Source organism: Callospermophilus lateralis, chromosome 19 (assembly GCF_048772815.1).
Source record: "Callospermophilus lateralis isolate mCalLat2 chromosome 19, mCalLat2.hap1, whole genome shotgun sequence".
NCBI classification, from domain to species: Eukaryota; Metazoa; Chordata; class Mammalia; order Rodentia; family Sciuridae; genus Callospermophilus; species Callospermophilus lateralis.
Window position 1 is genome coordinate 9453359 of NC_135323.1, and position 14620 is coordinate 9467978.

General features: G+C 55.8%; 1 protein-coding gene across 3 annotated transcripts in view; it reads left to right on the forward strand.

Annotated features, from left to right (window-relative positions):
• Positions 1–14360, forward strand: part of Snx29 (sorting nexin 29) — a 389526-nt gene extending 375166 nt beyond the window's left edge. For all 3 annotated transcript variants that reach the window (XM_076839902.2, XM_076839903.2, XM_076839904.2), the window contains one exon: positions 11211–14360. In XM_076839902.2, the coding sequence (XP_076696017.1) occupies positions 11211–11340 (130 nt within the window). In that variant the 3' untranslated portion in view covers positions 11341–14360. The remainder of the gene's footprint in view (positions 1–11210) is intronic.
• The last annotated feature ends 260 nt before the right edge of the window (positions 14361–14620 follow it).

Here is a 14620-nt window from a genome sequence, read left to right on the forward strand (position 1 = left end):
GGCTTTCCTCCCAGCTCCAGGCAGAGCTCAGCCTTCAAGTTGTCTCCTCTGGGGCAAGGGGAGGTGCACACAGCCATGCCTGGCCTTGCCGGCCCAAACAGCAAGAGTAGCATCTCCACTGAAGCCTAGCAAGGAGGAGGTCTGGATTCCTTGCCCTTAAGGAAAAAAAAATCTCTTGGCTAGGGAACTAAACCTCTCAAAGCATCAGTATTCTTCCAAATTGACAGATTTTTCTCACATACCAATTCAGGATCCAAGAGGGTGGGCCTGTTGCCTAAGATGTCACCCCATCCTTGGGGCACTGCCTAATTTCCTCTAATCCTCCTGAGAATCTCTTAGGAAGAAGCTTCCAGAGTTGCCATTAAGATAGTAGTGATATTATGAAATCTTGTGAAACTGCCAAGTGTCGTCTTCCCCAGTACTGATGAGCACGTGATCCCCTGGCCAGTCACCTGTCACCCTCACTAGGCATCCAGGTGGGATGTGTGCCTTGAGCCTGGCCCTCCCACTTGTTTTTAGGGGCAGTGGGATTTTCTTATTTGAAGTAGTTGCCCACATCAAAACCTTAGAAGACATCAGATTTTGGGGGAAAAAAAACCACGGATATCAAGCTTGTCCTGAATAATCAGTGAGCTCTGTCCCTCAGCGCCACGGCCCCTAACTGCAGTCAGTGGGGACCTGTGCCCACTGAGCATTGAGCCTCCCATGGTGCCTTTGCCGTATGCCCATGTGTTGTCTGTCCTGGGAGCCAGCCCAACTCCAGGGCACGAGGTCCCTGGGGACACCAAAGCTGGTGGGTAGGACTTGCTTTCATTTATCCTCATGAAGACATTCCCTAGAACTTTCAGGCAGGATCTGCTTTTGCACATGGTTTTCCATTTTCTCTGTGTTCCACTGTGTTCTTCAAGGGGCACTGTGACTTTTAAACAATCTGTCATCCGCACAAATCAGAGTGGAAGCAGCAGGTTGAATTCTACCCACCCCCAATCTCTGGGCCTCCCGTTGCCTGCCTTGTCCATGCCAGCAGCAGCTGAGAGCTGAATTGGGAGGTAGGATGGTGGGAAGTGGGCCACTTCATTTCTACTGGGGACTGTATCGGTGTGACTCAGGAGCGCACCAGAGTCTACTTCCCAAAATAGAGATGAGTGTCGACCCCCAGCACCCTCTTCTGTTGAGACGCTCACTTTGATTGTGTTGGCCTGTGCTTGGGGAAAAGGCAGACCCTGCAAACGTGCATCTGTAAGCACATCCCAAGGGGAAGGTCAGGTACCATTTGTGAAGGGGTCCTGTCCTCCAGAGTCTCATCCTTCAGGACTGGACTGCAAATGGGCGATGGCATCCATGATTTGAGGAGCTGTCATTTACTGTTGAGTTTCTGCAGAGTCTTCCTTGGGAAGTCACCCTGCTCCTTGAAGGTGGAGAGGAAGTTGGGGTGGGAGGCAAAGTTCCCAGTGGGATTTCAGCAGTAAATGCGGTCCGACTTCCACAGCTGCACTGCCACCACACTTGAATTTGTTGTATATTTTTTTCAAAAATGTGAACTGCCGTTTTCTCACAGTGAAGTTCAGCTCAGGGATGGAATGTCCAAGCTGAGACCTTTGGCCTTGCAAATCTCTGCTAACAGCAATGACGTTTAGGAACTGATTCCCATTGCTTCTGTGGACTGTGGAGTGCCTTGGGGTACTCATCATAGCCCAGTGTGGGGAGGGAGTGCAGGTGCTGTGTAAGATGGCTGGAATGAGCGGACCATCTCATGTGGACGATTGGGAAATAAGTGTGAATGACTTTCAGTGGGACGAGCATGCCCTGGTTTGGCCTCTGCTCCAGCCGGTCCCTTCCTTTGGCCGATTCATGCCAGCTCTGTGGCCCCAAAGGCAGACCTGGAAAGTACAGAGGTTTGGAGTCAATCATAGTTCCCAACTCTGCCAAAGAAGAGGAGAGTGACCTTGGGCAAGAACACAGCCCGAGTCTGTGCACACATGGGTAGATGGCCGAGGTCTTGAGAGTGCTCGGCTCAGGGGCTGCTGTCATTCAAAAGGAATCCCTGGGAGGAGGGGGAAATCCCAGCAGAGAGCAAGGCATCCAGGACAGCAAAGCTGAGGCCTGGCTGCCTCGGGGAAGCCCAGGTGGGGACGGACAAGGCTTCCCCCCCCTAGGCCCGTGCCAGAGCTCACTGGCTGAGGCCGCAGGGCTGCTGGCCCTGGCTTTGCACAGGGGGCGGTTTATTCTGTGGGCAGCTTTTGGAACCATGGACCAGGGCTGCTCTAGCCACAGAAGCTGACTCTCTGGATCTGGTAAAAAGCAGCTGTGTCCCCTGGGCCTCTGCCATCAGGCAAGAGACGGGAGAAGAGGTCACTGGCCCTGCCCCGTTCCAGAAGAGTGAGGCCAGGAGGCTTCTCTTGAAGTCCTCCCGACTCCACAGTGCTTTTCTTTTCTCAGCTGTGAAAAATGAGCCTCGAAAAGTGAAGTGGCTGAGCCATGGTGTCACATGGGGATAGGGTACAGAGGGAAGTGTCAGTGGGGTTGAGGTGGGGCCAAGGCCTCGTCACCATGTCATCAGCGTGCAACAGAGCGCTCTGAACCATGTTAACAGTGACAGTCTCCAAGTTCAGAAGCTCAGGTGTGGCCCTCTGCACTGTCACTCACCTGACCTGCTGCCTCTCCTGGGGAGGCACTCTGGGGTGGCCTGCCACCATCAGCTCTAAAGCCCCCTGTTGTGGCTGCTGGTTGGTGCTGTCCATGGTCCTGTCCACCACCCCCTCTTTGGGGTCAACTTCTAGGGTATGACTGCTGGAAGGTGGGACCGGGGCCAGTTAAGGGACTCCAGAGGCTATGGCCTGGGGGGATGAGGACCCAGGTGACCAGCAGCCCCTCCTTTATCCATCTACCTGGTCCATAAAGAAGGCAGTTTGGCCTCAGGACTCTGCCCTGCTAGCCATCTGTGGGAGCGGCTGCTGGGAGGGAGCAGGAGTCCTGTGTGCCCTGCGCGGCTTTGTTCACTGTGGGCCTGTGGCGGTGAGGTGTATTCCCTACCGGCTCAACTGGCACGGGTTGAGAAGTTGCTGTCATGACTGGGGACAGTGAGCGTTTGGCATGAGTGACGAGGGGAGGGCTGTAGACCAGGCTTGACTCAGACCTGCCATGTGCTGATCTCAGATTCTTCCCAGTGGCTGTGCCTCGGTTTCCTCATCTGTAAGACGTGCCTGTAGACAGGCCCTGGCAAAGGTTGGAGCACTAAACTGCAGGCCCGTGGTGAGCTCCGGCTAGGTCAGCTCTGGCAGCAGTAAGGACGATTCCTTTTGTCATTTGCAGGAGTGGCACAGCTCTGTCTTCTGGGTTCCTTAGAGACAGGTCAGAGGTGCTGGCAGGCACACTCCTGGAGACATCAAGAGACCACGTATCTCTCCGTGTGTCCCCAGGGAGCAGCAAGCTGATTAGGTAGGCAGAGGCTCAGAGGTCTGGACAATGGCATCCCTCTGCCAAGCCTCCCCGCCTCCCTCATAGAGGCCCTTTTTTCTCCTCAGTAACTGGTCAGGGTGCAGATGGTCCGATTTGATCATAACAGATAAGCCAGGGTTGTCATTAATTTTTGGTATCATTCAAACAGCCACATGACACAAAAGGCAAGAGTGAGTCAGGCTCTGGGTTCAAATGCCAGTCCTGTTACCCATCAGCCTGAACACCTGGCCCCCTGCCTCAGTATCCCATCTATAAAAGGGAGCTTGTGGCAAAGACCTTACAGTTTTGTGGAGAGAATCCTGAAAAGTGTCACCTAGCAGGTGTCTTCCAAGGGGAAGCCGTGTTCACTGCAGTCACTTTACCCCCAAAGGCCGAGTTGCAGGGCGATGGCCCCACGGCCCACCCTGCCCCGCGTCTTACACGAGAGCAGCTGAAAGTCGTCTGAAGAAAGGGAAGCAAGTGAGAGACGTGGCCACCCGCACAGCAGGCTGGCTGCCCTCCACAGACTGACTTCTTGTCCCAGCAAAGTACAGTGGCTTTCTTCTCCATGGGTAACGCCATTTCACATGCGATAAGTGACATCTAGGGCAATAACAGAGTACTTGCCTTCTTGGGTGATCAGTCAGCTACTGGCATGTTGACGCTATGTGACAGTAGCATGGTGCCTGTGCTGCTCCTGGCCAGCCTCGACTGGGAAGAGTGGACAGCCAGTGGGCCTTCATCCTGGCTACCAACTCCCAGTTGCCTCTGAGCAGAGATCAGGGGCAGCCCATTCAGAGACCGGGGGAGGGCACCTCAGAGTCACATGGCAACAAATGACAGGTGGGTGAGGGAGTGATGGGGTCACCACGGACCAGTGGTTTGTCCTAGGCAGCTGCAGGAGGGTGCCTATGGGCATGTGACATGGCAGTGGCATTGCCCGTGGAGGGAAGAGCCATGAGCAGAGCCCAGGGGCCCAGCCTCTGGAACAGGGCTGGTCAGAGGGCTGCTCGCCTCTACTCTAAACACACTCAGGCTGACTTGCAGGAACCCACCTTCAGTTGTCTGTCCAGCTCTTCTCAATGCCCATGCAGAGGTGTGGGCAGCTGCCTCTGCTGGACCTCTCCAGCCACATCCTCGCCCTCCTGCATCCTTGGGCTCTGTCTTTCCAAGAATGGCGCATCCACGGATAGTATACAGCCTCCTGCCCTCGGCATGGTTCCCTTGGGAGTCCCCCAGGCTGCAGGGCGGGTCAGGCGTGGAGTCCACAGCGCAGCTTTTCCATTCACAAGACGTGATGTTGCTAGTAGAGGTTGCTAGAGTTTTCATTTTCCTAGAGAGTGGGGTGTTGGGTCACTGGGTAAACGGCGACTGGCAAGCTCTGTGGGCCAGAGTGACAATGACGTTGTGCCCCCCGAGCAGTGGGACACCGTTGCTCTGCATCCTTGGTGTTTCTTCGTAGACATGCAGGAGGCGGCACTAGTCTCCTCGGGCAGCACCTGTGAGCCTGCGTGGCGCCGCCTGCCTCTCGGGTTGTCTGTCTGTGCCTTCTGCCCATCTCACACAGTTGTTTGGGAAGTTCAAGTCCTTTGTCAGGTACGGTCTTTCAGCCTGGATTTTGCTTTGGGTGTCATGTCAAAAAAACAAAACTGCCTAAACCCAGGGCACAGACTTTCTCCTGAATATTTTAACTTTACACCCAGCTCTGTGACTCACTTGAGTTAACTTTAGCTTGACAACTGGGTCAAGGTTCACATACTTCCCACAAATGAGCCCTTGTGGGGCCAGTGGAGAGAGGACAGGGAGGAAGAGGAGCACTGGCGGTCTGTCCCACTTCTTGGGATCACGGCTCTTCTGATGTTTTTTTCTGTCTAATTCTCTATTGTCGTTGGGTCAAGTTTAGAGGCTGAAGCAGGGCTAGTTCCTTCTGGAGCCTTCTCCAGCTTCTAGTAGCTGCCCACACGAGGCCCCTTCTGTGTCACTGCAACTTCTACTCTGTCCTTGAACTCAGTCTTGGCTAATCCGAGGGCCCTGACACTTTGGTGTGTGTTACTCTGGCACCACAGGGCGGAGTGGGGATAAAGAGCCCGGTGCCACGACCCCACCAACCTCAGTGCACAAAGACCAGAAAGTATGAGGCACTTCTGGATTCGAGTCCTCAGTCTGTGGCTAAGGTGCAGAGAGTAGGGTGACCTGTCCATTTTTGCAAAATGGCAGAGATAACCCAGCTGGATACAGCTAACCTGAAACAGGACACCAGAGGGGGATTGTTCAACCCAGGAAGGATAATGGGGGGAGTTCTGGGTTGACTGATGGATAATTATAAACAATTACTAGGGAGAAGTGTGTTTCCTGATTCATCTAGAACCGCTGTGATTAAAACTATTGTTTTGATTGGAAAATTAACAAAACATGATAAAATTAGAGACATTTAAGTAACTACCTTCATGCAAGTACATTTATCAAAGGAAGTTTTACATATAAGTGATTAGGATTAGCTTTCAAAAATACATGAAAATCAGTCTAAAAGCTAAGACCATGCTCATTTGGTTCTCTGGGAATGAGCAGGGAGGCAGCCTGAAGCCCACTGACCACCCTGTGGTGCTTACCAGGAAGGCACCTGCTGGGTGCGTCACCCCATCTCAGATACTGCGAGTTCAAGAGCAGGAAGTGGCCAGGAGGACCTGGGTGTCAGGTAGCGATTGCTATGGAGAAAAAGTGGGGGCTGGAGAAGACCCGGGGGACTGGGGCAGGCAGAGGCGCACCTATGCCAAGGCCCTGACAGTGCCCAGCCTGCCTGAGACAACAGAAGCCAGGCTGGCGAGGACACTCACGTCCTATGCAATCTGTGGTCAAGGGGGCACCCTGCCAGCCCCAGAGGAGGAGAAGGAAACGGTCATAGGATGGCGTTTGGCCAGCCTGGGAGGGCTGGGCCATGACCCGCTGCACTCTGAAGGCAGACCCAACAAGATCTGCTCAGTGGGCATGTGAGGAGTCTGGGACATGTCCCCAGTGTTGGCATGAGGAACAGAGCTGCTGTTTACTGCAGGGGGGGGTGTGAGAGGTGGCCTTGAGGCACTGCACTGAGAGATGCCCGTCAGCCCCCCCAGAGCTGTTGAGTGGCCTTGGAGCCTGGAGTTCAGCACAGAGGTGCAGGCTGGGCCCATGAACAGGGGCCCCGTCATGCCACAGGCCTGGTGAGGGATCTAGGACTGAGCACAGGAGAAGCTGGCAGAAGACGGTGCACAAACAGGGCCTCGGAAGCCACAAGAGAAGGTGCTGCAGGCAGCAACGTGAGTGAGGTCCAGGCCTTTCCAGCCTCGAAGGCTTTCTGCACCTTGGCCAGGGGCCAGTGACGACTAGGGAAAGCTGCACTGCAGGCTTGGGACCAGTCACATCCTCACCAGTGGTGAGGCTTTGGGGGATGCTATCCCACCATGCTGGAATCCATGAGGGGGTGGCTGGTACACAGAGGGTTGGGGACAGCTAGCCCACGAGTGCAAAGCTCCAGGCCAGGGCCACCCTAGCAAGGCAGCTTTGAGAACGCCCCCTCACCCTGTAAACACCGTCAGGTCTCTCCTGGGGCCACATTTTGCCTTTTGAGCCATTAAGGTATCAAAGGCGCAGCCCTAGAGAGCACAACCCGCCCGGGTTCGCCATCCACACTCTCAAAAGCAGGCTGACATCAGGACAGGCCTGGCTGAGCCCAGGCAGGAGGGAAGATTGCCCGGGGTGGGGGGGGGGGCGGGCAGCAAAAAGACTGGACTTTCTACCAAGTAGCCAGACGCCTATGATAACTGCATTCCCCTTACCTCCAAGGTGGGGGCAGCGCCGTCACCTGAGCAGGCGTGGGGTTTGCAGTGAATGAGAGGAAATAAGGCATCTTTCTTGGGAGAGCAGAAGTATGGGCACCTCCTAGCTGAGTGACAGGTTCCTTTGAGGCAGCAACCGGAGGTGCTACCAAGTTCAAGCGTGGATCTTGGGGCCAAGCCTGTGTCCTCCTAGGCTTCAACTGGGCCGGGCCCCCAGGTGCCATCAGCATGTTTTCAGGGCTGTGCTGAGGATGAAGCTGATCAGTAATTCTTGGGAAATGCCATGGTGGTGAGAAAGGCCCCCATCTGACCCTGGGAGTGACCATGGAGGCCCTTCCCCACCTTCAGTCTCAGGTGTGGCATTTCAGGGGGCGGGTGGCTAGAGTGTGGCCTTGCTACTGCAGCACCCCTCCATGGCCCTGAGTGGGGCAGAGAGTCCCTGAGACGGATGACCTGGGAAGGCCCCCCAGGGCCCGGGCCTCACTGCAGGTGCTGCGCCCGTACCCAGGCCGTCACCCGGCTGGATGCTGTACGTGCTCCAGCTCAGTTCCTCACAAGTCTCTAGAGGGTGGCCACCGTTACTCATTTTGGGCAACAAGGAACCAGAGGTGTGATAGCCAGACCCAGTAACTCTTCTAGAGTAACTGGAGGCCCAGAGAAGTCAGAGTTCTCCCGCTGTCCTCTGGGTGTAAGGGGAGCTAGAGATAGCGCAGGGTCCAGCTGATAACACGACAGACGTTTATCAGGGATGCGTGGTCACTGCGTCTGGACTGGGTGTCGCACCTCCAGTCACATGTTCTTGGGAAGGAGAGAAAGGAACATCCTGCCCTGGTAGCCTACAGACGGCGAGTGGCCAAGGTGCGATGTGACCAGACAGCAGCACTCTCTCCTGCCCCCTAAGAAAAGGGATCTTTACAATTGGCATCTTTTCAGTTTACAACAGGCAATCGTGGCAGGAAGAGAGCAGCCACAGCCTGGTGCCTTAGACCCCTGACATGGCAGTGTGGGGGAGGGGCTCACTCTTCAACCCACATCCAGTAAGTAATTAAGCAGTAACTTGTGGCTCCAGAGGCCCAGTCCTGTGAGGAGGCGCCCTCAGCAGGTCACAGGTGGGACACTGAAGGGTTGGGCCAGGTCCCCCCACACTCGGCCTCTTGGCCTCAGACGGGGTTGATATCCTTCAATCCCAGCAGGCGACCCCGGGAGGGTTAAACGCTCTCCCACAGGGGGGTGGCACCAGGCCTAGACCTCACCGTGCCACACAGGGAGGGGGCTGCCCAGGACACCTGTGCCTTCTGGATGCGTCTGGGCCCTGCATGCCCTCTGTCACCCTGATTTCAGCACTGCGAGGCCCGTTTTGGACCCGTGACCTCCAACTGTGGTTGAAGGCTCTGGGTGACTTGTACTCAGCAGCATGGGAAAACAGATCCTGCCAGCTCCCCTGCCTGCTGCCATCCAGTCCTCAGTGGTGGTCCCACACTTTCTAAGGCCATCATCTCAGAGGACAGTCCACTGTAGTTTGCATTTCTTCTAGAATTGGTGCCATGAGGCCCTCTATGTGGCACCGTTGGTGGCCCTCCCTTAAGCCTCGCACACTCACCAGCCAGTATCCCCTCTCCAAGCCACACCAGGCACATCCTCTGGTCCCAACTCAGCAGGAACCCAAGATAGTCAGAGGGGCTCCAGCAGAACCTGGACCCGTCTTCCTGGGCCCTGGGTGCTGGTCCTGCAGCACCTGCCATGCCAGGGGCTTGGGGAGACTACACAGCACTCGACAGGCAGGGCCCAGCTCCAGGGTGGCGGAAAACTAGGCGATCCCAACTCTACCCCAGGCACAGGTTGGGTTGGCAACTGTGAAGGGGACCAGGAAAAGTGTGGGGCAAGAGAGGGGTGGTGGGCAGAGACTGGGCCCACAGCTGCGAGGTCAGCTGGGCAGGTCTTGGACGTACAGCAGAGGGAAGAGCTCGGAGGTCTGCTGCTTACTCAAGTCAGCATGGTGGTGAGGGGTGGAGACAGGGCCTCGAGGGGGACGCCCAGCCCAATGCCTCCCTTGCACCACCCTGAGGGCTGCACCCAGCTCTAGAGAACTCAATTAAGGTGGATCTAGCATCTGGCGTGCTAGTGTTCCGGATGCTGCTCGGGCTGAAGGAGTCGCCAAGCAAGGTCTGTCCAGCATTTAGCCCGAGACCTGGGGGTGAGGAGCAGGGTGCCGCCTCGCCTCTTTGGTACCGTGTGGTCATACAGCTGTGCTTAATGCCCAGGGGTTAGATAGCTGGCCAGGTCCTGCCTTCCCCCCGCTACTGGGCTGCAGCCACTCCCGCTCACACACAGTGCTCCAACAGAGACCAGGTGGTCCCCAAGCCTACAACACTTACTCTGGCCCTTTAAAGTTTGCCAACCCTGGCACCAGAATGACACGGCCAATCTCTGAAGTGACAGCTCTCCATGCTTGCATCACAGGAGGGAGAAGTGGCCGCAGCAGCGAATACTCCCCTTTCTTTAGAAAGAACAAACAAAAGTATCCTCTACATCCGCTCTATCATGTATGCTCCTGGGTGCAGTAGAAAGATTCTTTGAAAATTTTTTTCAGATGATAGCCCTGGCTGCCTGGAGGACAGGGTGGGGCGGACTTTGCACCACTTTCTGTGCTACCTATTCCTGAAAATAATGAAGGGGTCTGTTTCAAAAAGTGCAGAGCAGCTGAAGAGCCAAGATAAGGAGGGGGCGGGGCGGTCTCCTGCCATATCTTCTCCCCTGTGGGAGGAGCTGTCTTGGTGTCTGATGAGCAGACCCTTCAAGTAGAAGGCGTCCCACTTTCTGGGAGGAAACCTGTGGAGGACACTCAGAATCGCCAGCCGTATTGAAAGGGGACTGTTGGGATCTGATCTTGAGGGTGCAGGACCCTGTGGAAACTCAGCCACCCCCAGAGCTCTCCTGAGGATCAGCTCTGGGCTGCTGAGGGACCACACAGGAGGCGGCCTGAGTCAGACAGGCCTGGCGCTCGGCACTCCCAGGAGCCAGTGGCACTGTAGCGGGCCTGGAGGGCAGCGCGGGAGGCTGGGGTTGTGGATTCGAGGTGAGGAACAGGGGATGGGCCTGTTGGGCTTTCAGAGCCACAGTCAACCTGACCTTGAAGCCACTCTGGGCATCACCGAGTCCAGCGTCACCCCCTGGAGCAGGGATTAAAACACATCAGTGGTTCCCAGACCCTGTCTCCATCTTCACTCTGTGCCCTGTTCTAAGAATTTCCTCTGATACCGTCTTTAGGTCACATGACCTGTGCACACCACAGCTCTGCTGCCAGGACCACCCCCACCTCACAGACCCTCTCTCCACCAGCAGACCGTGTAGCTAAGTCCACCCTCATCTCGAGTTCACACCCTAGCTCAGGTGTCAGCTCGTGGGAGAGGTCACCCCTGATCAGCCTCGTCTCCCCCCACGGTGTGAGTCTCCCTTTCTCACAAAACTAAAGAGCCCTGATGGCAAAGAGAAGGACAATCCTGCAGCTGGGCTCAGCAGGAGCTGCCACACCCACCAGACTGCGTGAGTGCATCCTTCCAGTGCCCAGTCGTAACTACCCTTGGGGGTAGCAAAGGCGGCAGGTTCCTATCTGCAGGCCATCCTTTTGGGTAGGCGTTTGGTGACATCAGTGTCCCCTCCTGTGGGACCTGTCTCTTGCTGTGTATCTTTTATGACCTTAAATGTGTGTTTTCCAGAGAAGTTTCTCCTCTTTGGCTGTGAAATGGGCCCTTGCTGGGACATCAAGGTGGTTGCATTACTTCATGACCCTAAAATGGGGTCCAGAACGTGGCCTCATGAGCCAGCTCAGAAACACAGCTGGCTTGGGTGGATCCTCAGTGACATAGCACTCAACGTCCCATTTCCCCACTCAGCTGAGTAGGAGCTGCCCCCCCCATGCCTGTGAGCCCCTAACCGTTCGATTCTCCTCCTGTCTTACAGTGACATCACCCCTCCCGGAGAGCCCCTGAACAAGAACAGCCGGCCCAAAGCGGCTTCCCGCTTCCCCAAGCTGTCCCGTGGTCATCCCAGGGAGACGCGCAACGTGGAGCCCCAGAGTGGTGACCTCTGACCTCAGCAGAATCCAGATCCCAGCCACTCTGTCCCTGACTTGGCCACAGCAGCTGGCCTGACGCTTTGGAGTGATGACCACGTCCACCTGGTCAACCCAGAGAGCACACCTTCCCTGCCGGCCACATGCCACCCTGATTAAACTGGTCAGTCTCAGAGCTGCCAGGCCCCTGTCCTGAGAGTGCGGCGGTTCCTCGTTGGACAGACTGGCACACGTGGCCACTGCATGTCAAGGGCAGCAAAGCCACCTATTCCTTGCTCAGGCTGGGGTGCCCAGGCTCCATAGGCAGTCCCCTCAGAAACCACCCGAGCCTCTTTCCCATGAGGGAATTGGCCTCTTTTGAACCTGACCACCTGGCTGTACCCTCTGGACAGACAGACAGCTCTGTTACCCTCCATCAGTGGTCACTGGCCACCCCGTGGTATCACTCCTGTGGGCAGACATTCCCGCAGACTGTGATGGAGCCACCGGTGACATTGAACTTGGGTGCTTGGCTGCAGGAAGCAGCACCACCTAGGAACCCTGAGGCCACCATGCAGCTCGTCGGGCTGGGTGTGGGCTCCGAACCTCCAACCCAGGCCTGGCCAGGCACTGCTGGCCTCAGGTCATGGACCTGGCTTGGGGGACCAGTGCAGGTTTATCAGACCCAGATCCCTCTGTAAACGGCACCTGAACAGATCATGATTGTTCCCCAAAGACAGTTTGTGATGCGCCCTGTCCCCTTTCGGTGGGAATGGAACCCTTGTCCCTCCTGTCACAGGGAGCAGGATGACCAGCGCAGCAGCCCCCTCGGTCCTCCGCAAGGGCTGGGCTAGAGTGTGTGGCCCTGTGTGCACTGGGCCATCGTGGCCTGCATGGATGACAGGCGAGGGAGGGATCATGCAAGGCCACCGTGCGCTTGTGCTTGAACCCTCTCAGTTCATTGGCTGAAATCTCAATGAGCCCCCGGGGTGAGCACAGAGCACTTCCTAAGGAAGCATCACAGAAGATTCCTGTGGCAGGGAAGCCATCAACATGCCCAGCCGACCAAGAGGCAGCCGAGGGCTTCATGGGGCCCTGCCGTCAGCTTGCAGGTGCCAGAATTGCTGGCGTACGCAGCCTCACTGAGCAGAGCAGCCCTGGCCCCTGTGAACAGAGCCCTCGAGGGCAGGGGCTAGCTGCAGGACTGTCCACCATCCCCCCTGACCAGGGGGTCTACACTGAGATGGCTTCTTTGTCCTGCTGTGTTCCATAGGGTGGACCCTCAGACACCTGATCAGCAGGCAAGGGGTGCACTGGCCTCGCTCTCCCCAGCCACCCCACCAGGAACCTCCTTCAACATTCTGCACATGAAGTTCAAAAAAATCGCCCGAGAGCTACAGTCAACTGTCTGCTTGCCCTTTAATTATTCATGGAAAGTGGGTCCAGCTCTCCACGACGTGAATTGTAAGAGGATGTGCCCAGAGGCTACAGGAGTCCCATGGTTTGCGGTCTGCCCCCCTCTTCTGATCTTGGAAGCCCTGGAATGGCCAGTCATCCCCTCACAGGTGTCCAACCCACATGTGATCCCCACTGAACTGAGCTTTCGTCGCCTGTTTTTTTTTTTTAAAGGCACAACACCCCACCTGCCACCGTTCTATCTATCCGGTTGATAAGAGGCCTACCTGGTGCCAGTCGGACATACACATAGGAAGGATGACCACCGTCCTCCCGGTGGGTCCTGCACAGCAGCTGTGGGCTACGTTTCCTGATGCCTAGATCTGGGGCCCTTGCTTTCTCTGTTCTGCATGGGACAATTTGTCACTCTGAGGATGGGGTCACAGCATTGCAGGCCAGGTTCCTGCTCCACCTGTCTGCAGTCTAGAGACACCAGCTGACCTGTCCCATGAAGGCCAGGCCCTGTTCTCTGGGGTCCCCCCTAAACACCCTCCCCACCACTGTCAGCCTCTGGAACCCCCCCCCCCCCCCCCCCGCCAGCAGCACCTTCTGGCCTTGGTGTGTGACTGATGGGCCAGACCCTGCCCGAGAAAGACCTGGCCACTGGCAGCCCTGCCCCACGCGGCAGCCTGGCTGGGGGGCGTCCCAGGAGAGCCTCACGCTTGTGTCTCAACCCCAAAGGCAATAACTGTCCCTCCTGACAGCTCAGCACTTCACCCTGGACAAGGCCGGGCCCTTCTCCCCGGATGGGAGACCATGACCTGGCACCCACTTACAAACAAGGTCTTTTGTAATGAACGTTTCAAAATATTGTGCATTACATCATAAAGCTAATGTTAAATATTTGCTATTCCGATCAGCTAATCCTGCACAAAGGTAGCACTGTATATTTTATCTAACATTTCTGTGCCAAAAAGTTCATTTTAATGTTTCTGTAACAGTCTCTTGATTATGTTTCTGTAACAAAGCCTCGGCTACTGGATCATAGGAACGAGGTGCACCCTCAGGCTCCTGGCTCCAAGCAGACCAGACCCCACAGCTCGCCCCAGTCCCTGAAGGGCTCCGGTTCCCCCGTGTGTCTCGCGACAGCCACGTCTCAATTTTGGGGGTCTAAATTCTGTCCCTAAATTATTACAAGTTCAAGGGGCCTCCCTGGACCTGAAGGTTGTATTAGGAGAGAAATCCACCTTCTCTCAAAGTGGGCCCAGGGCTCTGCTTCTCTCCACTGCCTGTGTCCCACCCTGCTTGGAAGCCACTAGCTGACCCATGCAGCCCACCCCTGGGTTCTCTGCCTGGCGAGCGGGGATTCCGAGGGTGGTAGAGGAACTAACTGGCCTTTCGTCATCTCAGTCACCTAGAAGAGATGGCATGACCACCGCAGCCTGGGCATGGTGGGTGGGCCTCACCTGGCACTGACAGAGGAGTCTTGAGCAGATACCCTGGGCCCCCCCAGCCTAGGCAGAGGTGACCAGGGCACAGAGTGGGCCTCAGCAGGCAGGCTCCTTACTACTACCCTCTTACGTTATGGTTTACACGATAGAATTTTTAAACAAAAATGTTTAATTTTCTAAAATCTCTTGTATTAAAATTTTCTTTTGGAATAAGCTGTGGTAATTTTGTTACAATCTGGTTGATTAAACCTCTTTACAGTGACAAAATAAAAACGGCGACATTTTGTAAGTCACATGCTCACTCTGAGGTCTCAACTCTTTATCAGCCCCCAAGGTTGAGGTGGAGTGGTAACAAACATGGCGAGAAAGCTCCCTCGCCAGTCCATGTGACAGCCTGGACAACCAATCTGTCAACTCATCCCAATTTTGCTTGAATTAAGTGGAATAAAATCCCAGAGTTACCATGTCATTGG